General features: G+C 40.2%; 1 protein-coding gene across 4 annotated transcripts in view; it reads right to left on the reverse strand.

The window, feature by feature from the left end:
* Positions 1 to 23960: 23960 nt before the first annotated feature.
* The window catches only part of LOC141248477 (KN motif and ankyrin repeat domain-containing protein 1-like), a 268553-nt gene continuing 267005 nt past the window's right edge, over positions 23961 to 25508 (reverse strand). For all 4 annotated transcript variants that reach the window (XM_073669372.1, XM_073669401.1, XM_073669430.1 and 1 more), the window contains one exon: positions 23961 to 25355. In XM_073669372.1, the coding sequence (XP_073525473.1) occupies positions 25290 to 25355 (66 nt within the window). In that variant the 3' untranslated portion in view covers positions 23961 to 25289. The remainder of the gene's footprint in view (positions 25356 to 25508) is intronic.

Consider the following 25508-nt stretch of genomic DNA (forward strand, 5'->3'; position numbering starts at 1 on the left):
TAGGTATTCAGCTGGGGGCTGATATTAGTAGCCTGGGAAGCTCCGTGGGTATTACCCCCTTCCCAGGCTTCAAACATCTGCCCCAGCCGTCTGCTTAACCTCCGCTAGAGACTAAAATTATGGGGGATCCCACGTCATTTTTTTTTTAAATAAATCCTTTATTTTAACACTAAATGACATTTGAGGAGTTAATAAAGATGCAGTCCCTAAATTATTATTTATTTTTTAATAAATTTTTCCCAAAACTTTTGACGTGGGCTTCGCCATATTTTTGTATGCCAGCCAGGTACAGCATCCAGCTTCTATGAACGCGCCATTTTCCGGGGCGGCTGCGGACTGCAATTTTCAGCGGGGGGGGGGCAGAAAGCTTGACCTCACCTCATGTATGTCACTGACAGCGTGGGAGAAGTCTCACGCTGAAGTGCTGAGTGCAGGAGAATTTTCCCACGCTGTCAGTGACGTGCATGAGGTGAGCTGAGTTCATTGGACATGACCTCGGCTCATCTTTATGCCATCACAGCCAGACACTGAGGAGCGCAAGCATGCCTGCGCTTCTCAGTGTCTGCGGGATGACAGGCTGGATGGCAGCGTTCTGCTGCGGTCCAGCCTGTCATCTCGATGTAGCAGAGCTGAAGCTGTCGTGGGAACCATGGAAAGGTAAGGATGATGTTGGTTTATTATTTTATTTTTATTACAGGAGATCGTTGGCTTCAGCTGGAATGGGCGTGACTGTAAGTATGGTTTAATTTAGAACAATAAAGAATTGTGTCTTTATTTCAATTAAAGGACTTTATTCTGGGTGTTGTGTTTTTTTAAATACTTTACTAGAAATTCATGGTGGTCATGTCTAATATTGGCGTGACCCCATGAATTTCGGGCTTAGGGCCAGCTGATAATGCCAAGCTGGCCTTAACCCCTTTATTACCCAGTGAGCCACCGCACCAGGGCCCTGGATGAGTTGGGTAGAGTGCCAGAAGATAGCGCTTCTATGAACGCGCCATTTTCCGGGGCGGCTGCGGACTGCAATTTGCAGCGGGTGGGGCCCAGAAAGCTTGGGCCTCCCTGCGCTGCAGATTCCAGCCCCCAGCTGCCTAGTTGTACCTGGCTGGACACAAAAATAGGGCGAAGCCCCACGTATTTTTTTTTTTAATTATTTCATGAAATTCATGGAATAATTAAGAAAAAAAGGGCTTCCCTATATTGTTGTGTCCGGCTAGGTACAAATAGCTAGCTGGTGGTTGGGGGCAGCCCGTTCCTGCCTGCTGTACCTGACTGGACACAAATATAGGGCGAAGCCCCACATCAATTTTTTTTAATTATTTCTGGGGCGGCTGACGGCTGGTGTTTCTAGCCTGGGAGGGGGCCAATATTCATGGCTCCCTTCCTGGGCTATTAATATCAGCCCCCAGCTGTCTGCCTAGCCTTTGCTAGCTATTAAATTAGGGGGGACCCCACGTTATTTTTTTGGGGGGGTTCCCCCATTTTAATAGCTAGTAAAGGCTAGGTATTCAGCTGGGGGCTGATATTAGTAGCCTGGGAAGCTCCGTGGGTATTACCCCCTTCCCAGGCTTCAAACATCTGCCCCAGCCGTCTGCTTAACCTCCGCTAGAGCCTAAAATTACGGGGAACCCCACGCCAATTTTTTTTTTAAATAAATCCTTTATTTTAACACTAAATGACAAGTACAGTAATCAACACTGTCACTGTACTGCATATATATGTGACTGACATGTTTCTATCTATCTAATCTATGTGTGAAGCTCTATTCTGTCTGTTATAAATTGTCGGGTACCGCTGCTGAATTGCCGGCCGGCTTTTTTAAAGAGACGGTGCACGAAAACACTAATATTTTTTTAAATAAATCCTTTACACTATATGACAAGTACAGTAATCAACACTGTCACTGTACTTCATATATGTGTGACTGACATGTTTCTATCTATCTAATCTATGTGTGAAGCTCTATTCTGTCTGTTATAAATTGTCGAGTACTGTTGCTGAATTGCCGGCCGGCTTTTTTAAAGAGACGGTGCACGAAAATACTAATATTTTTTTAAATAAATCCTTTACACTAAATGACAAGTACAGTAATCAACACTGTCACTGTACTTCATATATATGTGACTGACATGTTTCTATCTATCTAATCTATGTGTGATTCTCTATTCTTTCTATTCTAAATTGTCGGGTACAGATGCTGAATTGCCGGCCGGCTTTCTTAAAGAGACGGTGCACGAAAACACTAATATTTTTTAAAATAAATCCTTTACACTAAATGACAAGTACAGTAAGCAACACTGTCACAGTACTTCATATATATGTGACTGACATGTTTCTATCTATCTAATCTATGTGTGAAGCTCTATTCTTTCTGTTGTAAATTGTCGGGTACTGGTGTATGCCGCTGATGAATTGCCGGCTTTTCATGTCATTCTACATTATTCTTAGTTGTTTTACTTCATGTAGAATTAACCTACAAGGAAAGAAAGGTTTTATTTTCATTCCGATATTTGTGTCCCATTGACTTGCATTGGTTTCCGGTATCGGAATCGGCGATATCCGATACTTTTTGGGTATCGGCCCGATCCAATCCGATACGATATTTCCTGATATCGGAAGGTATCGCTCAACACTAGTCACAACAGTCAGGAGACACTACTGTTTTTCTTTACGGAAAAAAATACCAAAAGCTGAATAATAGAGATTTTTTACCATGGGATGGCAAAACCACAGTTATTGTTTACTGGGGTATACCACACTTTTTTAAATAGAGATATTTGCGGCTGAACAGTGATGGACACACTCAAACTGCTTTTTTTTTAGATACCAAAGGCCTAAAACTGGATAGTACAGCGATTTGACCCGTGGAACTGCGAAACCACACTGGGATGTCGGGCCTATACAAGACTATTTTCAACAGATATATTTTTGTGTCACAACAGTCAGGAGACACTACTGTTTTTCTTTACGGAAAATATACCAAAACCTGAATAATAGAGATTTTTTACCGTGGGATGGCAAAACCACAGTTATTGTTTACTGGGGTATACCACACTTTTTTAAATAGAGATATTTGCGGCTGAACAGTGAGCGACACACTCAAACTGCTTTTTTTTTAGATACCAGAGGCCCAAAACTGGATAGTACAGCAATTTGACCCATGGAACTGCGAAACCACACTGGGATGTTGGGCATACACAAGACTATTTTCAACAGATATATTTTTGTGTCACAACAGTCAGGAGACACTACTGTTTTTCTTTACGGAAAAAACTACCAAAAGCTGAATAATAGAGATTTTTTACCGTGGGATGGCAAAACCACAGTTATTGTTTACTGGGGTATACCACTCTTTTTTAAATAGAGATATTTGCGGCTGAACAGTGAGCGACACACTCAAACTGCTTTTTTTTAGATACCAAAGGCCCAAAACTGGATAGTACAGCGATTTGACCCATGGAACTGCTAAACCACACTGGGATGTCAGGCCTACACAAGACTATTTTCAACAGATATATTTTTGTGTCACAACACTCAGGAGACACTACTGTTTTTCTTTACGGAAAAAACTAGCAAAAGCTGAATAATAGAGATTTTTTACCATGGGATTGCAAAACCACAGTTATTGTTTACTGGGTTATACCACACTTTTTTAAATAGAGATATTTGCGGCTGAACAGTGAGCGACACACTAAAACTGCTTTTTTTTTACATACCAAAGGCCCAAAACTGGATAGTACAGCGATTTGACCCGTCGAACTGCGAAACCACACTGGGATGTCGGGCCTACACAAGACTATTTTCAACAGATATATTTTTGTGTCACAACAGTCAGGAGACACTAGTGTTTTTCTTTACGGAAAAAACTACCAAAAGCTGAATAATAGAGATTTTTTACCGTGGGATGGCAAAACCACAGTTATTGTTTATTGGGGTATACCACACTTTTTTAAATAGAGATATTTGCGGCTGAACAGTGAGCGACACACTCAAACTGCTTTTTTTTAGATACCAAAGGCCCAAAACTGGATAGTACAGCGATTTGACCCGTGGAACTGCGAAACCACACTGGGATGTCGGGCCTACACAAGACTATTTTCAACAGATATATTTTTGTGTCACAACAGTCAGGAGACACTACTGTTTTTCTTTACGGAAAAAACTACCAAAAGCTGAATAATAGAGATTTTTTACCGTGGGATGGCAAAACCACAGTTATTGTTTACTAGGGTATACCACACTTTTTTAAATACAGATATTTGCGGCTGAACAGTGAGCGACACACTCAAACTGCTTTTTTTTAGATACCAAAGGCCCAAAACTGGATAGTACAGCGATTTGACCCGTGGAACTGCGAAACCACACTGGGATGTCGGGCCTACACAAGACTATTTTCAACAGATATATTTTTGTGTCACAACAGCCAGGAGACACTACTGTTTTTCTTTACGGAAAAAACTACCAAAAGCTGAATAATAGAGATTTTTTACCGTGGGATGGCAAAACCACAGTTATTGTTTACTGGGGTATACCACACTTTTTTAAATAGAGATATTTGCGGCTGAACAGTGAGCGACACACTCAAACTGCTTTTTTTTTAGATACCAAAGGCCCAAAACTGGATAGTACAGCGATTTGACCCATGGAACTGCGAAACCACACTGGGATGTTGGGCATACACAAGACTATTTTCAACAGATATATTTTTGTGTCACAACAGTCAGGAGACACTACTGTTTTTCTTTACGGAAAAAACTACCAAAAGCTGAATAATAGAGATTTTTTACCGTGGGATGGCAAAACCACAGTTATTGTTTACTGGGGTATACCACTCTTTTTTAAATAGAGATATTTGCGGCTGAACAGTGAGCGACACACTCAAACTGCTTTTTTTTAGATACCAAAGGCCCAAAACTGGATAGTACAGCGATTTGACCCATGGAACTGCGAAACCACACTGGGATGTCAGGCCTACACAAGACTATTTTCAACAGATATATTTTTGTGTCACAACACTCAGGAGACACTACTGTTTTTCTTTACGGAAAAAACTAGCAAAAGCTGAATAATAGAGATTTTTTACCATGGGATTGCAAAACCACAGTTATTGTTTACTGGGTTATACCACACTTTTTTAAATAGAGATATTTGCGGCTGAACAGTGAGCGACACACTAAAACTGCTTTTTTTTTACATACCAAAGGCCCAAAACTGGATAGTACAGCGATTTGACCCGTCGAACTGCGAAACCACACTGGGATGTCGGGCCTACACAAGACTATTTTCAACAGATATATTTTTGTGTCACAACAGTCAGGAGACACTAGTGTTTTTCTTTACGGAAAAAACTACCAAAAGCTGAATAATAGAGATTTTTTACCGTGGGATGGCAAAACCACAGTTATTGTTTATTGGGGTATACCACACTTTTTTAAATAGAGATATTTGCGGCTGAACAGTGAGCGACACACTCAAACTGCTTTTTTTTAGATACCAAAGGCCCAAAACTGGATAGTACAGCGATTTGACCCGTGGAACTGCGAAACCACACTGGGATGTCGGGCCTCCACAAGACTATTTTCAACAGATATATTTTTGTGTCACAACAGTCAGGAGACACTACTGTTTTTCTTTACGGAAAAAACTACCAAAAGCTGAATAATAGAGATTTTTTACCGTGGGATGGCAAAACCACAGTTATTGTTTACTAGGGTATACCACACTTTTTTAAATAGAGATATTTGCGGCTGAACAGTGAGCGACACACTCAAACTGCTTTTTTTTAGATACCAAAGGCCCAAAACTGGATAGTACAGCGATTTGACCCGTGGAACTGCGAAACCACACTGGGATGTCGGGCCTACACAAGACTATTTTCAACAGATATATTTTTGTGTCACAACAGTCAGGAGACACTACTGTTTTTCTTTACGGAAAAAACTACCAAAAGCTGAATAATAGAGATTTTTTACCGTGGGATGGCAAAACCACAGTTATTGTTTACTAGGGTATACCACACTTTTTTAAATAGAGATATTTGCGGCTGAACAGTGAGCGACACACTCAAACTGCTTTTTTTTAGATACCAAAGGCCCAAAACTGGATAGTACAGCGATTTGACCCGTGGAACTGCGAAACCACACTGGGATGTCGGGCCTACACAAGACTATTTTCAACAGATATATTTTTGTGTCACAACAGCCAGGAGACACTACTGTTTTTCTTTACGGAAAAAACTACCAAAAGCTGAATAATAGAGATTTTTTACCGTGGGATGGCAAAACCACAGTTATTGTTTACTGGGGTATACCACACTTTTTTAAATAGAGATATTTGCGGCTGAACAGTGAGCGACACACTCAAACTGCTTTTTTTTTAGATACCAAAGGCCCAAAACTGGATAGTACAGCGATTTGACCCGTGGAACTGCAAAAACACACTGGGATGTCGGGCCTACACAAGACTATTTTCAACAGATATATTTTTGTGTCACAACAGTCAGGAGACACTACTGTTTTTCTTTACGGAAAAAACTACCAAAAGCTGAATAATAGAGATTTTTTACCGTGGGATGGCAAAACCACAATTATTGTTTACTGGGGCATACCACACTTTTTTAAATAGAGATATTTGCGGCTGAACAGTGAGCGACACACTCAAACTGTTATTTTTTAGATATCAAAGGCCCAAAACTGGATAGTACAGCGATTTGACCCATGGAACTGCGAAACCACACTGGGATGTCGGGCCTACACAAGACTATTTTCAACAGATATATTTTTGTGTCACAACAGTCAGGAGACACTACTGTTTTTCTTTACGGAAAAAACTACCAAAAGCTGAATAATAGAGATTTTTTATCGTGGGATGACAAAACCACAGTTATTGTTTACTGGGGTATACCACACTTTTTTAAATAGAGATATTTGCGGCTGAACAGTGAGCGACACACTCAAACTGCTTTTTTTTTAGATACCAAAGGCCCAAAACTGGATAGTACAGCGATTTGACCCGTGGAACTGCGAAACCACACTGGGATGTCGGGCCTACACAAGACTATTTTCAACAGATATATTTTTGTGTCACAACAGTCAGGAGACACTACTGTTTTTCTTTACGGAAAAAACGACCAAAAGCTGAATAATAGAGATTTTTTACCGTGGGATGGCAAAACCACAGTTATTGTTTACTGGGGTATACCACTCTTTTTTAAATAGAGATATTTGCGGCTGAACAGTGAGCGACACACTCAAACTGCTTTTTTTTAGATACCAAAGGCCCAAAACTGGATAGTACAGCGATTTGACCCATGGAACTGCGAAACCACACTGGGATGTCAGGCCTACACAAGACTATTTTCAACAGATATATTTTTGTGTCACAACACTCAGGAGACACTACTGTTTTTCTTTACGGAAAAAACTAGCAAAAGCTGAATAATAGAGATTTTTTACCATGCGATTGCAAAACCACAGTTATTGTTTACTGGGTTATACCACACTTTTTTAAATAGAGATATTTGCGGCTGAACAGTGAGCGACACACTAAAACTGCTTTTTTTTTACATACCAAAGGCCCAAAACTGGATAGTACAGCGATTTGACCCGTCGAACTGCGAAACCACACTGGGATGTCGGGCCTACACAAGACTATTTTCAACAGATATATTTTTGTGTCACAACAGTCAGGAGACACTAGTGTTTTTCTTTACGGAAAAAACTACCAAAAGCTGAATAATAGAGATTTTTTACCGTGGGATGGCAAAACCACAGTTATTGTTTATTGGGGTATACCACACTTTTTTAAATAGAGATATTTGCGGCTGAACAGTGAGCGACACACTCAAACTGCTTTTTTTTAGATACCAAAGGCCCAAAACTGGATAGTACAGCGATTTGACCCGTGGAACTGCGAAACCACACTGGGATGTCGGGCCTCCACAAGACTATTTTCAACAGATATATTTTTGTGTCACAACAGTCAGGAGACACTACTGTTTTTCTTTACGGAAAAAACTACCAAAAGCTGAATAATAGAGATTTTTTACCGTGGGATGGCAAAACCACAGTTATTGTTTACTAGGGTATACCACACTTTTTTAAATAGAGATATTTGCGGCTGAACAGTGAGCGACACACTCAAACTGCTTTTTTTTAGATACCAAAGGCCCAAAACTGGATAGTACAGCGATTTGACCCGTGGAACTGCGAAACCACACTGGGATGTCGGGCCTACACAAGACTATTTTCAACAGATATATTTTTGTGTCACAACAGCCAGGAGACACTACTGTTTTTCTTTACGGAAAAAACTACCAAAAGCTGAATAATAGAGATTTTTTACCGTGGGATGGCAAAACCACAGTTATTGTTTACTGGGGTATACCACACTTTTTTAAATACAGATATTTGCGGCTGAACAGTGAGCGACACACTCAAACTGCTTTTTTTTTAGATACCAAAGGCCCAAAACTGGATAGTACAGCGATTTGACCCGTGGAACTGCAAAAACACACTGGGATGTCGGGCCTACACAAGACTATTTTCAACAGATATATTTTTGTGTCACAACAGTCAGGAGACACTACTGTTTTTCTTTACGGAAAAAACTACCAAAAGCTGAATAATAGAGATTTTTTACCGTGGGATGGCAAAACCACAATTATTGTTTACTGGGGCATACCACACTTTTTTAAATAGAGATATTTGCGGCTGAACAGTGAGCGACACACTCAAACTGTTATTTTTTAGATATCAAAGGCCCAAAACTGGATAGTACAGCGATTTGACCCATGGAACTGCGAAACCACACTGGGATGTCGGGCCTACACAAGACTATTTTCAACAGATATATTTTTGTGTCACAACAGTCAGGAGACACTACTGTTTTTCTTTACGGAAAAAACTACCAAAAGCTGAATAATAGAGATTTTTTATCGTGGGATGACAAAACCACAGTTATTGTTTACTGGGGTATACCACACTTTTTTAAATAGAGATATTTGCGGCTGAACAGTGAGCGACACACTCAAACTGCTTTTTTTTTAGATACCAAAGGCCCAAAACTGGATAGTACAGTGATTTGACCCGTGGAACTGCGAAACCACACTGGGATGTCGGGCCTACACAAGACTATTTTCAACAGATATATTTTTGTGTCACAACAGTCAGGAGACACTACTGTTTTTCTTTACGGAAAAAACGACCAAAAGCTGAATAATAGAGATTTTTTATCGTGGGATGGCAAAACCACAGTTATTGTTTACTGGGGTATACCACAATTCTTTAAATAGAGATATTTGTGGCTGAACAGTGAGCGACACACTCAAACTGCTTTTTTTTTATATACCAAAGGCCCAAAACTGGATAGTACAGCGATTTGACCCGTGGAACTGCGAAACCACACTGGGATGTCGGGCCTACACAAGACTATTTTCAACAGATATATTTTTGTGTCACAACAGTCAAGAGACACTACTGTTTTTCTTTACGGAAAAAACTACCAAAAGCTGAATAATAGAGATTTTTTACCATGGGATGGCAAAACCACAGTTATTGTTTACTGGGGCATACCACACTTTTTTAAATACAGATATTTGCGGCTGAACAGTGAGCGACACACTCAAACTGCTTTTTTTTTAGATACCAAAGGCCCAAAACTGGATAGTACAGCGATTTGACCCGTGGAACTGCAAAACCACACTGGGATGTCGGGCCTACACAACACTATTTTCAACAGATATATTTTTGTGTCACAACAGTCAGGAGACACTACTGGTTTTCTTTACGGAAAAAAATACCAAAAGCTGAATAATAGAGATTTTTTACCGTAGGATGGCAAAACCACAGTTATTGTTTACTGGGGTATACCACACTTTTTTAAATAGAGATATTTGCGGCTGAACAGTGATGGACACACTCAAACTGCTTTTTTTTTAGATACCAAAGGCCTAAAACTGGATAGTACAGCGATTTGACCCGTGGAACTGCGAAACCACACTGGGATGTCGGGCCTACACAAGACTATTTTCAACAGATATATTTTTGTGTCACAACAGTCAGGAGACACTACTGTTTTTCTTTACGGAAAATATACCAAAACCTGAATAATAGAGATTTTTTACCGTGGGATGGCAAAACCACAGTTATTGTTTACTGGGGTATACCACACTTTTTTAAATAGAGATATTTGCGGCTGAACAGTGAGCGACACACTCAAACTGCTTTTTTTTAGATACCAAAGGCCCAAAACTGGATAGTACAGCGATTTGACCCATGGAACTGCGAAACCACACTGGGATGTTGGGCATACACAAGACTATTTTCAACAGATATATTTTTGTGTCACAACAGTCAGGAGACACTACTCTTTTTCTTTACGGAAAAAACTACCAAAAGCTGAATAATAGAGATTTTTTACCGTGGGATGGCAAAACCACAGTTATTGTTTACTGGGGTATACCACTCTTTTTTAAATAGAGATATTTGCGGCTGAACAGTGAGCGACACACTCAAACTGCTTTTTTTTAGATACCAAAGGCCCAAAACTGGATAGTACAGCGATTTGACCCATGGAACTGCGAAACCACACTGGGATGTCAGGCCTACACAAGACTATTTTCAACAGATATATTTTTGTGTCACAACAGTCAGGAGACACTACTGTTTTTCTTTACGGAAAAAACTAGCAAAAGCTGAATAATAGAGATTTTTTACCATGGGATGGCAAAACCACAGTTATTGTTTACTGGGTTATACCACACTTTTTTAAATAGAGATATTTGCGGCTGAACAGTGAGCGACACACTCAAACTGCTTTTTCTTTACATACCAAAGGCCCAAAACTGGATAGTACAGCGATTTGACCCGTGGAACTGTGAAACCACACTGGGATGTCGGGCCTACACAAGACTATTTTCAACAGATATATTTTTGTGTCACAACAGTCAGGAGACACTACTGTTTTTCTTTACGGAAAAAACTACCAAAAGCTGAATAATAGAGATTTTTTACCGTGGGATGGCAAAACCACAGTTATTGTTTACTGGGGTATACCACACTTTTTTAAATAGAGATATTTGCGGCTGAACAGTGAGCGACACACTCAAACTGCTTTTTTTTAGATACCAAAGGCCCAAAACTGGATAGTACAGCGATTTGACCCGTGGAACTGCGAAACCACACTGGGATGTCGGGCCTACACAAGACTATTTTCAACAGATATATTTTTGTGTCACAACAGTCAGGAGACACTACTGTTTTTCTTTACGGAAAAAACTACCAAAAGCTGAATAATAGAGATTTTTTACCGTAGGATGGCAAAACCACAGTTATTGTTTACTAGGGTATACCACACTTTTTTAAATAGAGATATTTGCGGCTGAACAGTGAGCGACACACTCAAAATGCTTTTTTTTTAGATACCAAAGGCCCAAAACTGGATAGTACCGCGATTTGACCCATGGAACTGCGAAACCACACTGGGATGTTGGGCCTACACAAGACTATTTTCAACAGATATATTTTTGTGTCACAACAGTCAGGAGACACTACTGTTTTTCTTTACGGAAAAAACTACCAAAAGCTGAATAATAGAGATTTTTTACCGTGGGATGGCAAAACCACAGTTATTGTTTACTGGGGTATACCACTCTTTTTTAAATAGAGATATTTGCGGCTGAACAGTGAGCGACACACTCAAACTGCTTTTTTTTAGATACCAAAGGCCCAAAACTGGATAGTACAGCGATTTGACCCATGGAACTGCGAAACCACACTGGGATGTCAGGCCTACACAAGACTATTTTCAACAGATATATTTTTGTGTCACAACAGTCAGGAGACACTACTGTTTTTCTTTATGGAAAAAACTAGCAAAAGCTGAATAATAGAGATTTTTTACCATGGGATGGCAAAACCACAGTTATTGTTTACTGGGTTATACCACACTTTTTTAAATAGAGATATTTGCGGCTGAACAGTGAGCGACACACTCAAACTGCTTTTTTTTTACATACCAAAGGCCCAAAACTGGATAGTACAGCGATTTGACCCGTGGAACTGCGAAACCACACTGGGATGTCGGGCCTACACAAGACTATTTTCAACAGATATATTTTTGTGTCACAACAGTCAGGAGACACTACTGTTTTTCTTTACGGAAAAAACTACCAAAAGCTGAATAATAGAGATTTTTTACCGTGGGATGGCAAAACCACAGTTATTGTTTACTGGGGTATACCACACTTTTTTAAATAGAGATATTTGCGGCTGAACAGTGAGCGACACACTCAAACTGCTTTTTTTTAGATACCAAAGGCCCAAAACTGGATAGTACAGCGATTTGACCCGTGGAACTGCGAAACCACACTGGGATGTCGGGCCTACACAAGACTATTTTCAACAGATATATTTTTGTGTCACAACAGTCAGGAGACACTACTGTTTTTCTTTACGGAAAAAACTACCAAAAGCTGAATAATAGAGATTTTTTACCGTGGGATGGCAAAACCACAGTTATTGTTTACTGGGGCATACCACACTTTTTTAAATAGAGATATTTGCGGCTGAACAGTGAGCGATACACTCAAACTGTTTCTTTTTAGATACCAAAGGCCCAAAACTGGATAGTACAGCGATTTGACCCGTGGAACTGCGAAACCACACTGGGATGTCGGGCCTACACAAGACTATTTTCAACAGATATATTTTTGTGTCACAACAGTCAGGAGACACTACTGTTTTTCTTTACGGAAAATATACCAAAACCTGAATAATAGAGATTTTTTACCGTGGGATGGCAAAACCACAGTTATTGTTTACTGGGGTATACCACACTTTTTTAAATAGAGATATCTGCGGCTGAACAGTGAGCGACACACTCAAACTGCATTTTTTTAGATACCAAAGGCCCAAAACTGGATAGTACAGCGATTTGACCCGTGGAACTGCGAAACCACACTGGGATGTCGGGCCTACACAAGACTATTTTCAACAGATATATTTTTGTGTCACAACACTCAGGAGACACTACTGGTTTTCTTTACGGAAAAAAATACCAAAAGCTGAATAATAGAGATTTTTTACCGTGGGATGGCAAAACCACAGTTATTGTTTACTGGGGTATACCACAATTTTTTAAATAGAGATATTTGCGGCTGAACAGTGATGGACACACTCAAACTGCTTTTTTTTTAGATACCAAAGGCCTAAAACTGGATAGTACAGCGATTTGACCCGTGGAACTGCGAAACCACACTGGGATGTCGGGCCTACACAAGACTATTTTCAACAGATATATTTTTGTGTCACAACAGTCAGGAGACACTACTGTTTTTCTTTACGGAAAAAACTATCAAAAGCTGAATAATAGAGATTTTTTACCATGGGATGGCAAAACCACAGTTATTGTTTACTGGGGTATACCACACTTTTTTAAATAGAGATATTTGCGGCTGAACAGTGAGCGACACACTCAAACTGCATTTTTTTAGATACCAAAGGCCCAAAACTGGATAGTACAGCGATTTGACCCATGGAACTGGAAACCACACTGGGATGTCAGGCCTACACAAGACTATTTTCAACAGATATATTTTTGTGTCACAACAGTCAGGAGACACTACTGTTTTTCTTTACGGAAAAAACTAGCAAAAGCCGAATAATAGAGATTTTTTACCATGGGATGGCAAAACCACAGTTATTGTTTACTGGGTTATACCACACTTTTTTAAATAGAGATATTTGCGGCTGAACAGTGAGCGACACACTCAAACTGCTTTTTTTTTACATACCAAAGGCCCAAAACTGTATAGTATAGCGATTTGACCCGTGGAACTGCGAAACCACACTGGGATGTCGGGCCTACACAAGACTATTTTCAACAGATATATTTTTGTGTCACAACAGTCAGGAGACACTACTGTTTTTCTTTACGGAAAATATACCAAAACCTGGATAATAGAGATTTTTTACCGTGGGATGGCAAAACCACAGTTATTGTTTACTGGGGTATACCACACTTTTTTAAATAGAGATATTTGCGGCTGAACAGTGAGCGACACACTCAAACAGCTTTTTTTTTAGCTACCAAAGGCCCAAAACTGAATAGTACAGCGATTTGACCCGTAGAACTGCGAAACCACACTGGGATGTCGGGCCTACACAAGACTATTTTCAACAGATATATTTTTGTGTCACAACAGTCAGGAGACACTACTGTTTTTCTTTACGGAAAAAACTACCAAATGCTGAATAATAGAGATTTTTTACCGTGGGATGGCAAAACCAGTTATTGTTTACTGGGGTATACCACACTTTTTTCAATAGAGATATTTGCGGCTGAACAGTGAGCGACACACTCAAACTGCTTTTTTTTTTAGATACCAAAGGCCCAAAACTGGATAGTACAGCGATTTGACCCATGGAACTGCGAAACCACACTGGGATGTCGGGCCTACACAAGACTATTTTCAACAGATATATTTTTGTGTCACAACAGTCAGGAGACACTACTGTTTTTCTTTACGGAAAATATACCAAAACCTGAATAATAGAGATTTTTTACCGTGGGATGGCAAAACCACAATTATTGTTTACTGGGGTATACCAGACTTTTTTAAATATATAGATTTGCGGCTGAACAGTGAGCGACACACTCAAACTGTTTTTTTTTTTTTAGATACAAATGGCTTGAACCGTGGAAGTGCAAAACAACACTTCTGTTTCTCTAGCCTACACCAGACTGTTTTCAACAGTTATATTTGTATCTGAAAAATCAGAGACACGCTTTTTTGGGGGGGGGACACCAAAAGGTTAATAAGACGGGTATTTGCACAGTGTGAAGGAGGAAAAAAAAAGGAGGATTTAGATGAAAAAAAAAGGATTTTTCCTGGCCCCCGACACCTGGTGCTAAGTCCAGCAATTTCAGCAACAGGAGCACACAGGACTGTAATGCAGCGTTTGCTGGTATAACCACTGTGTCTCCTATACAGCCTGCCAGCCTGGTATCTGGGATGGATATTAGTCCTGAAAAGGACTGTTTGTTCTGGCAGCCTTTACAGACCCTACACTAACTATTTCGCAGTTTATATCTCTCCATAAATCAGCAACGCTGTCCCTACACTGTCTAATCCGGAGCGACTGTGTCCAAGATGGCGGCGCCCGGTTTTAAATACTCGAAGTGACGCTGTGCGGCCAGCCAATCACTGTAATGCCCACAACCAACATGGCTGCAGCATTACAGTGACTGGCTGGCAATCCCTGCATGTTCATTGGCTCTGTAAAGAGCGCCAAACATGCAGGGCGGAGACCCGAGCTCCCGTCCGAGTAACCCAGAAATGCTCGGTGCTCGCCGAACATCCCGAGTAGCGTGATGCTCGGGCGAGTACCGAGCAGTGTCGAGCATGTTCGCTCAACACTACTCAGTACCAATGCTTTCTGGCTGATGTTTTGGTCACTTTTGAATGTTGGTTGTGCTTTCACACTCGTGGTAGCATGAGATGGACTTGATGGAGGGGTGGGTATATCGGGGAAGGGGGGGAAGTAGACCATCAATATATGATTACTTAAAAGAAAAAAAAGGAGCTGCTGTATCCCCAGTCTTCCTTGTAGAAATGTTTTACTTCCATATTATGTATAATATGTATATATATGCTCAGATTTTAATGTGGTCAAAATATTTTCTATACCCCATAACATTACTTTATTTCACTTGTTGGTGTGATTATGACTACAGTTCTTGGCATTTTTGAGTTCAGCCCATTAGGGTGCGTGTTTGTTAGCTTTTATTCCCAAGCTCATGTCACACCCAGGCATCCTTTTATCTTTTGAAGAGTATATAGTGAAGTATGCATGAAGTTATGCACAACAACATGGTCGGATGAATCAGGTCTTAAGCTATGAATCCACTGCTTCTTTTAAATTGGCTATGCAGTCACACCTCGTACTATTTGTGTAAATCAGTGACTAAGACTCTGCTAAACAGATTAGCCAAACTGAGAGAAAAAAAAGAACAAAACCCCCCAGAAAGCATATTAGGAGGGCACACAGTGGATAGCACATAGTGTTATGTGAAGTACTTTTAAAAGCAAAAGTTGTGGAATTGTGAAAATCCATGGATTTAAGTGGACAAACAGTATAAAATATAACTTTTATTAAATTAATTAAAATTAATGTTCTGATCCATCATGTTGTGTTCAATCCTTCTAGTAGGACGAAGCATTCATTAGTCAAAAGATAAATTAAATGGATAAAGGAGACCTCTCAAAATGCCCCCAAATCTGTCTTTAAGATACAAGTGTCTCCTCTCTCTGCCACCAATACTCTGCACAGTATATATGAGTTTACTGATGTCAGAGGTATATTTTTTGAAATATGAATTTAATGCTGCCCACAGTTATTGTATTCTATACCAATAATTGCCAGTAGGCACAGCCCTTGATATCCATAATAAGAGAGCCTTTGATGTTCTTTTTCCTCCCTCTTTAGGATATGTTACATATGTAACAGCAACCAGAATCCACTATGCGTTTTTCAAGCGTTTTTGATGCGGAATTCCGCAGCGGAAACGCTTTAAAAACGCTTGGTAATCCGTGCCCCATTGTCCCCAATGAAAATCCGCATGTTCTGTGCACATGCTATGGAATTTTCCGCAGCGGATTTTCTGTGCGGAAAAATCCGCAGCATGTCCATTATTTGTGCGTTTCCGCATGCGGATTTGACTACTCAATGCATTTGAAAAACGCAAGTCAAATCCGTAAAAACGTTGCAAAAACGCTTAAAAAACGCGTGTAAAATAGGCAAGCGTTTTTACTGCCAAGGTCATGCAGGAACGCTGCGGAAATTTTCTGCTTCAATTCTGCATCGTGGGCACATAGCCTTAGAGAATGAAGCTAGGAGCGTTTAGTAGCAGTGAATTACAGCATAGTGGTATAGACTTGTGAGCTGCATATAGGGATAGTTAGCTGCAGTGAGGGGATATATTCAATCACTCCCTAGACTAGCTAGCTATCATTCCTCAAGACTGTATTTATAAGTAACAAGATCTAAATCCTGAAAGTATTGCTCATTGGATGCTGATAGTTCAATCAGACATCTTATAACATGATCTAGCATCATTTGCCTCAATGCGTTTTGCCCCTCACTAATTGGTAGGCGCTGACACTATACTGTATTCACACTAAGGCATTAGGTTAAAGCTCTTTCAGCCACGATCAGTGAATTATGAAAATCACAGGATGTATAGACATGTTAGTGAAATGCAAATGATGAAACAATGGAAACATTTTAAAACATCTCAATTTATTCATGATTGAGTATGAGCATCACACACAGAAATACAGGCACTTACACATTTTGGCTGCTATAAAGGTTATTAATGTCTGAGAAATGTTTTGCCATGCTGAATGCACTTGGGCACCCAAATCATCAAAATCCTCTGCTGGCAGCTCCCTTTGTAATTCTTGACCAAAGATCTTCCAGATGGTAGGCAACTCTGGAAACGCGGAAGGCCATGGTAGCACATTTCACCCACGCAGGCTGTTTACAGGAACACAAGCAACATGTGGCCTGGGGTTGTTGTGTTGAAAAATAGCTCCTGGGACAGTATAGAAAAATTGCTCTACCACTGGTTCCACCACCAAATCAATGGAATGCCGAGCTGTTAGTGTACCTGGAATGAAGACTAAAGGGGTCTGTCTTAATGCATAAAAGTATCCACCACTCTACTAATTCAATAACTGCAGAGTTCAAAACCTCATCAGGCATGAACATCAGGACAAAAACTGTACATTACATTGTTTTCCATGGCCACGGAGCTGCATGCCAGCCTTGCATCACCAATGGAAAACATTGTATGTATTGGTGTAAAGCACGCTGCCACTGGAAAAGTGTTCTGTTGAGTGACGAATCACACTTCTCTATCTGGCTGCCTGATGGATGAGTCGGGGTCTGGTGAATGCCAGGAAAATGTTACCTGCCTGACTGTGTTGTGCCAACTATAAAGTTTGGTGGTGGGAGTGTAATTCGATGGGGTTGTATTCAGGGGTTGGCCTAAGGCCCTATAGTTCCAGTGAAAGGAAACTTTAATTATTCGGCATACCAAGACATTTTAGACAATTGTATTCTTCCAACTGTGTGAGAAGAGGAAAAGGGAAAGGCACTTTTGTCTTCCAGCATGACTGCCCTTATGCAGAAAGCAAGGTCCATAAAGGCAAGTTTTGAGTAGAAGAACTTGATAGGCCGCACAAGGCCCTGATCTCAACTCTATCAAACATATTTGTGATGAAATAAAATGGAGATTGTAGCCAGGCCCTCTCATCTAACACCAATGTTTGATCTAACAAACTAATGGGCATAAATCCCAAGAGACACACTCCAAAATTTAGCAGTCAGCCTTCCCAGAAGGGTGGTAGCTTTTACAGCTGCAAAGGAGGGAACCAACTCCATATTACAGTAATACCTATGGATTTAGAATGGGATGTCATAAAAGCTCCTGTCTGTCAGTACTTTTCTCCATATGGTGTACATGGAGCCTCAGAAAGTGTCTAGATCTGCTCAAGTATTTTGTTGATTTATGCAAGTAAGATTTTCATCAATCAGATTCATCTGAGACTGCAGTTGAAACAGAATAAATTACTGGGAAATCATGAAATGATCTTTGGTGTATTGTGTGTAACTATCAGAGGGATTGTGTTTAGATATTTTTAATTAAAAATGAGTGACATACGCATGGGAAGAATTGAATCAAGTTATTCTGGTTCGGTTAGCAGAAGAGGCAGAAAAAATGCACCATTAAAAGCTTTAGAGAACAATGCAGGTATTAATTATAATGAATGACTGTATAATCATATTACACGTGATGAAGTAACATGTAAGGTTAAGAAAACTTATAAATTGCTTGAACCAGTATACTATTTTGTTTCTTTGAAGGCACCAGAATCCTCTAATATCGCAAGTTTCACGGTATTGGGCATTTGGGAGCTGTGTTCCATTGGGCCGCCTAAATTTAGTAAAATATTTTTAAAATATAATAATGATTTTAGTCTAGTTATTCCCTGTAGAAACTAACCAGATGCAATTTAAGCCAGCTAATGAGGAAAAAATAGGCAGATATATCATTTAGTTTGCATCTGATTCAGGGGTTCAAAAGTCACATCCAAAAGTGCACCATTTTTTGCAATATTGATCTTCCAACTCCTAAAAAAAGAAAATGAGCAAAAAAAGAGGGAAGGTCAAGCAGTGAAAGTAGTCTAGTTTTTATTGAAAAATGGATGGCACAAATTTACAGCAGCTCCCAGCAGGAATAAGGAGATATTCAAACAGTCAGACAATTCCAAGTATGCCAGATTAAGAGGTACGTACCTTTCCTGCTGAAATTTCACAAATGTAAAGTCTGCCATTAGGAAATGTGCACCTTTATAATGAGTGCTTTTGTTGACATCACCGAGCCGTAAAGTCGCTCACAAACTTATTAACAACAAGCACACCGGACATTTCTAGTTTAATAATATCTTTTATTTTCTGTGAGATACCAATCATTGAGCATCTTAAGACTTAATTGGAATAGGAGATAAAGCGCAGTAAGCGGCAAAGCCCTTAAAGCAATGCGTGGGGATGTAGCTCCTGCTACTTCCAGAGTGGATCGTTTTTAGTGTGCAAGATTAGCAAACCATAAAAAATTGCATAAATCTGGTGTTGCTGTAATCATACTGAACCAAAGAATAAAACTATGTTATCACTAATACTGCATAGTTAACAGTGAAAAAAATAAAAACAAATCTTCAACTGCTGCTGTTCATTATGTAAAACAAAGCTAAAAATGTGATTCTGATGAAACCCAAAGAAAACTTCACTGTTATGAAGCAGATGAAGTCACATTGGATGCTGTCTGACCTCAATTCCGGTGGTGTCTTTTTAGACGTCTTTTCAGAGCACAAACAAGCGGTCAGCCACAGTTTTGTGCATGCTTAAAAAGATGGGACAGTGCTGGAACAGACACCAGATAGAGCCCAAAGTGACTACATCGGACTCATTACAGTAAATGGTTCCATGGGAGGTTCAGTCTGAAACCAATTTTTTTTTTTATGGTTTAGACTGAAACCCCAAGCTAAGGGTTTAGCAAAGAGCATAGGATAAGTGTGAAATTGAAGAAAAAAATGTCATGTACCCCAAAGTGCTACAATAAAAGCTTCAATTCATCCTGCAAAAAACAAGTCCACACTCAGGTTTGACATCGGTCAACAGAAATATAGAGATTTTTCACATCATAGGTAGATCAACAGATCAGGAAAGCAACATGGCAGACCCACTCCCACCCTTCCAAGGAAAATCTGCACTCAACCAAATGCCGCCTACCTTCCACCGATTGTGCTCAAACCACAGTTCGTGTCTACACGTAAGGCTCTGTGCTCCAAGTCAAATGGTGCTCCTTACCTCAGAGTTCTGATGTGTGGCCAAACAGTGGTTTCGAATGTATTGTCGCAATCAAGAGAATCTGCATAGCAAAGTGAGAGGTACATTTTCACTGATTACCCCTTGTAAAAGGAGGATCTACAAACAATGTCCACAATCTATTCCAACAAAATCTGCATTCCAAAAACTAAATCTCTCTACTTTCCCTTCCCCAGACAGTGCATGACCATTAGGGTTATTGGCATGTTCAGTAGAAATTGCATAACAAATGTTGAGGTTCATTACTCTTTGGCAGATTCTACAATTTTTCATTTTTTTGCAGCTGGTTATTAAATTTTGTGAAGCACCTATGGAGTTAAAAATGCTGATCCCACCATTAGATTAATTCCTGAAGGTCATATAAAAGAGTAAACGCTGCATAGTTTTCAGATACAATTTAGTCAGCCAGCAATTGTGCAAGTTCTCCCACTTAAAAAGATGAGAGAGGCCTGTAATTGACATCATAGGTAGACCTCAACTATGAGAGACAAAATGAGAAAAAAAAATCCTGAAAATCACATTGTCTGATTTGGAAAGAATTTTTTTTCAAATTTTGGTGGAAAATAAGTATTTGGTCAATTACAAAAGTTCATCTCAATACATGGTTATATAGTTGAGGTCTACCTATGATGTCAATTACAGGCCTCTCATCTTTTTAAGTGGGAGAACTTGCACAATTGGTGGCTGACTAAATACATTTTTTCCCCACTGTACTTTTTAACCACATTATTTCTGCGGGTGTCCTCAACAAAATACATAATAATCTTCTCTGATTATTGTGGGGGTTTTATGCGTTTTCCTATTGATTTGATAAGTTTTTGGTGCAGATTGGAAGCAACATTTTGTTTGTTACTTTTTCAATACAGAAAAGCTTTGATTCTGCATTTAGAAACGCAACTTTTTTCAGGCTCCCCAGAAACATATAGAGAAAAAAAAATGCACAAAAGAAAAAACCAAAAACACAATTCAACAACATTTTTAAACTCATAAAGGACACGAGTTTTCATTAAATCATATCCACTTTTCTTTGACAGTTAAAGGCAGCAGATTTACACGCAGTGTGAAGAAAACTTCTGCTACGTGGGAACATGGTCTAAGAGGTATAATTTCTAATATGGGGTCACTTGAGGGAGGTCTCAGCTGTTTTGGCACCTCAGGAGCTCTGCAAAGGTTTTAAAAATGGTATCACTTTTTTTTTGGGGGGGGGGGGGTTCAATATACAGAGCCTTTAAAATTACTTTAAACCTAAATAGGTCTGTAAAAAAGAAGTTTTTGAAGTTTCCTTGGAAAAAAAAAAAAAACACCTGAAAAATTGATGTTAAACTCTTAAAGCATTCGAACATCCTAAAAAAAAAATAAAAGGTAATTTGAAAAATGGCACTGACAAAGTAGGCATATATTAAATACTCTTAATTTTGTTTTGCCTGGTACAATTTGGCTTAAGAGTATAAAAATGTAAAGTTTGAAAATTGCTAATTTTCCTAAATTTCTAAATTTTCTAAAAAACATCAACCTAACAAAGTACAATGTGTCACAAAAAAAAAAAAAACAGAATCCCTGGGATACGCATCACTGTTCCAACATTATTACCTACAAAATGACAAGTAAGAATTTAAATATGGAGCTTGATCACGAAGTCCATAATTGGCTCCGTCCCAAAGGATTTAACGAGAAAACCAATTTGCTGGACCGTGGTCCAGCAGCCATATCAGTAATCCATGGCTGCTGGATAGGAGATTGCAAACCACCTGCTGCCAGAATCATTAATTCCTCTTCTAATTTGTAGACCTGGTGTCATCATTGTGCTGTAACGCATACATGACATTACACTGGGTCTATTAATCTAAAGGGGCATAGGGCTCCTGGCTTGTGGCCACAGACTACTGATGCTGACGAAGGTCCTGCAAATCAATTCAGTCATCTCTGATAATATATTGCTTATATATGTACACATTGGAAACACTTTTTTCCGTCAGGGCTCATCTTTTGTTTTCTATATACCTAGATATGCAAATTGTCACTTCAGAGAGGACAAGGACTTGAACTCTAGCACCAACTATTAGAAGCAGCAATCCTAAAAGTCAATATCGACTCTTCACCGAGCCTTGCAATATGACTTAGGATAAAAGCCAAACCAGAATCTCAATTTAATTTCCCAAAGGGGCATCCATGGCTTTTAAGTCTCCTCACTCTGACATGCCAGGCTTGACATGTAGTGTTGAGCGAGCGAGCTCGGTCAACCCTTTCACCTAGCACTCTCGGGTGATGCCCGAGTATTTTCGGCGTGCTCGACAACCATGTTCGAGCTGCCGCAGCTGCATGTGTCGTGGCTGTTAGGCAATCCCTGCATGTGTCGCAGCTGTCTAACAGCCACGACACATGCAGCCGCGGCGGCTCGAACATAGTTGTCGAGCACGCCAAAAACACTCGGGCAGCACGCGAGCGTGCTCAGTGAAAGGGTTTACCAAGCAAGCTCGATCATCACTACTGACATGTCATTCTCCACAAGGAGAAACGTTACCCCTTAGTACCCATATATACGTAGAGAAACTGATGAGTTTCCACACGTTGCTATACTTATAATGGTCTTCCCTCCATATTAAATACTAGCTATGGAACCCGTTCTACGACCAGATGGCGAGCATTTTTATTGGTACATTTCCGACACCATTTGTTTTTTTTAAAACACTGTCTGCGAATTCGCATATAAAGTGTCTTCAATAAAATGGCGCTGGATAGCATGGTATGCCCATGCACTGACTCCAGCCCCATTTTATTGAAGTAATGTACTATAACGTCAATATAGCAGTGCACACGTGTGGTCATAGGGATAATGGCGATGGGCGGTGCATGCTCACTGTTATGTTGACGTTGTAGTACATTACTTCAATAAAATGGGGCTGGAGTCAGCGCGTACGTATACCACGCTACCCGGCGCTATTTTATTGAAGACACAGTATATGCGAATTCTCATACAATGTCTTCAAAAAAATGGAGCCGGATAGAACAGTGTGTGCATACGCCGACACCGACGCCATTTTACATTCAGGCCGGCTGTCAGTCAGGGCCGGGGCACGGTTACAGGGGCCGCTCTGTATTCTCAGAGCAGAGCAATGACTGAACCGGCGCTTCCCCCGACCCCATGACTGAAACCGAATGCCCCCCCCATCCCGGAATATGCTCCCCCATCCTGCCTGCACTGCTGTTGTTCCATGCATCCCAAAAAAAAAACCCATTCCTAACTCACCTTTCCCCGCTACCCTGCAGCGCGTAATCTGCATTATTTAAATAAAAAGGCGCCGGAATCAGCTTGTGCGCACACCACGCTATCCAGCACCATTTTGTTGAAGACACTGTTTGCAAATTTGTCTTCAACAAAATGGCGCCGTAGATCGCGCTATGCGCAGGCTCCATCGCCACACTCCTCCTCCAGCCTCGCCGGAGATAGCGTTATGTCCTCATGGCGCCGGAGATCACAATAGGCGGTAAGCGCCTACTGCGATCTCCGGAGCCACACTCCTCTATCCTCCCTGTCACCTCTGAACGCTGGATGCATTCTTCTGATCCAGCCACACTGTGCAGGTGTAGTCTATAGAGGCTGCGGACAGAAGCACACACCCCTGGTTGTATTAATAGATTGGCATATTGGTAGAATATACCATTATTTTTTGACCTCTTGGATTCTTACTGATAATGAGAATGAAAGGGGAGTAATATGGTTATAGAGATGCAGCCCCTCCCCAGCGGTGCCCCAGCCTCCCACTGTGCCGGGTACTGCAGAATAGCATGGGGCCGTGCTGTGGTTTCTTGCCCATCCAGGTGGTTGAGAATGTTCCTATGTAGAGAAAATCTAGAAGTGGCCACAGCACTAAATCTGCACTATCTATCCTCTGGATCATTGGGTGTCCTGGAGGTATTACAATAGGTTTTTATAGCCTCGCAATACGCTACCACTTAAAATGCTGTAAAATGCTCTTTAAAGTCCCTGGTGTGCAAAAACTAAAATCGTGTATTGAATAAAAACCACATGATGAAAGTTTATTGAGAAAATATGGCAAGAGTCTAAGGCACTTCAAACGCTTAAAAACATACAGGTCTAAGAGAGGAAAGTCAGTCTAATATATAAATATGCAGGGACGAGAACAGCTTATTTTCCTTACCATGAAACATACATACTGTGTGACCAAGACTTGTGATTTTTATACCATTGTACAGATATTAATGCATAGTACTAGACATTTAAAAATACATACATAAATATATATTGAGTACTCAGGCCACGTACCAGATTTTTCTTTTACAGATTATAAAATATACAGCCAATACTGAATTTCTCAACATTTAATATAAAAGTTACATAATACATAAAGTCAAGTCGACGCCTTTAGTTCGTTCAGATCTACTGAGGGCTTTTACACTTGACAGCTTATAGCCAGCGAGCCAGCACAGGGGCCGAATGTGGGGACATTCCAGCACACAGTTCAGAATGGGGTGCAGAAAGCAGGGAGAGGATAATATACCCAGAAGGACGCAGAAGGCACTATGGCACTCTGTAACACATGTTTATTGCTAGACGTATCATGTAGTATTTCATAGCCTTGCTGACTGGCTCCAGAATCCCACCTAAAAAAGTAGTCTCAGTGACTCGAAGCTTACGCTCCACTGCTCCAGCTTTGATCCAGGTAGCAAGCTCCGGGGCCTCCATGTAGTCAGTATGCTGCAACTATTGCTTTAGTCTGCTGGTATAATCAGGCACATAAGTATATTCAGTATCTGTCATTAGACACAGTAATTGTTAGCAGCAGCTCCAAGGTGGCAAAAAGGATTATAGTCTCCAAATTAACTGTCAAATGGACTTCTCTGTGTTGGACTCGGTGGAAGCTTCTTGCCCAGCCTGGGTGTCCCCTACAGAGAGAAGTTAAAAAAAAAAGGAATCAGGGGTTTTTTTTTTTGGTTTTTTTTTAAAGAAATTCTCTGCTTTGCTGGTTTCATCTTTTTCAGTGCTCACAAGAAGAAAAAGAAACCAACAGAATATATTATGCATGTATAATATGACAT

Source organism: Phyllobates terribilis, unplaced genomic scaffold (genome assembly GCF_046119375.1).
Source record: "Phyllobates terribilis strain yellow unplaced genomic scaffold, ASM4611937v1 Scaffold_1__5_contigs__length_1240528914, whole genome shotgun sequence".
Lineage (NCBI taxonomy): Eukaryota > Metazoa > Chordata > Amphibia > Anura > Dendrobatidae > Phyllobates > Phyllobates terribilis.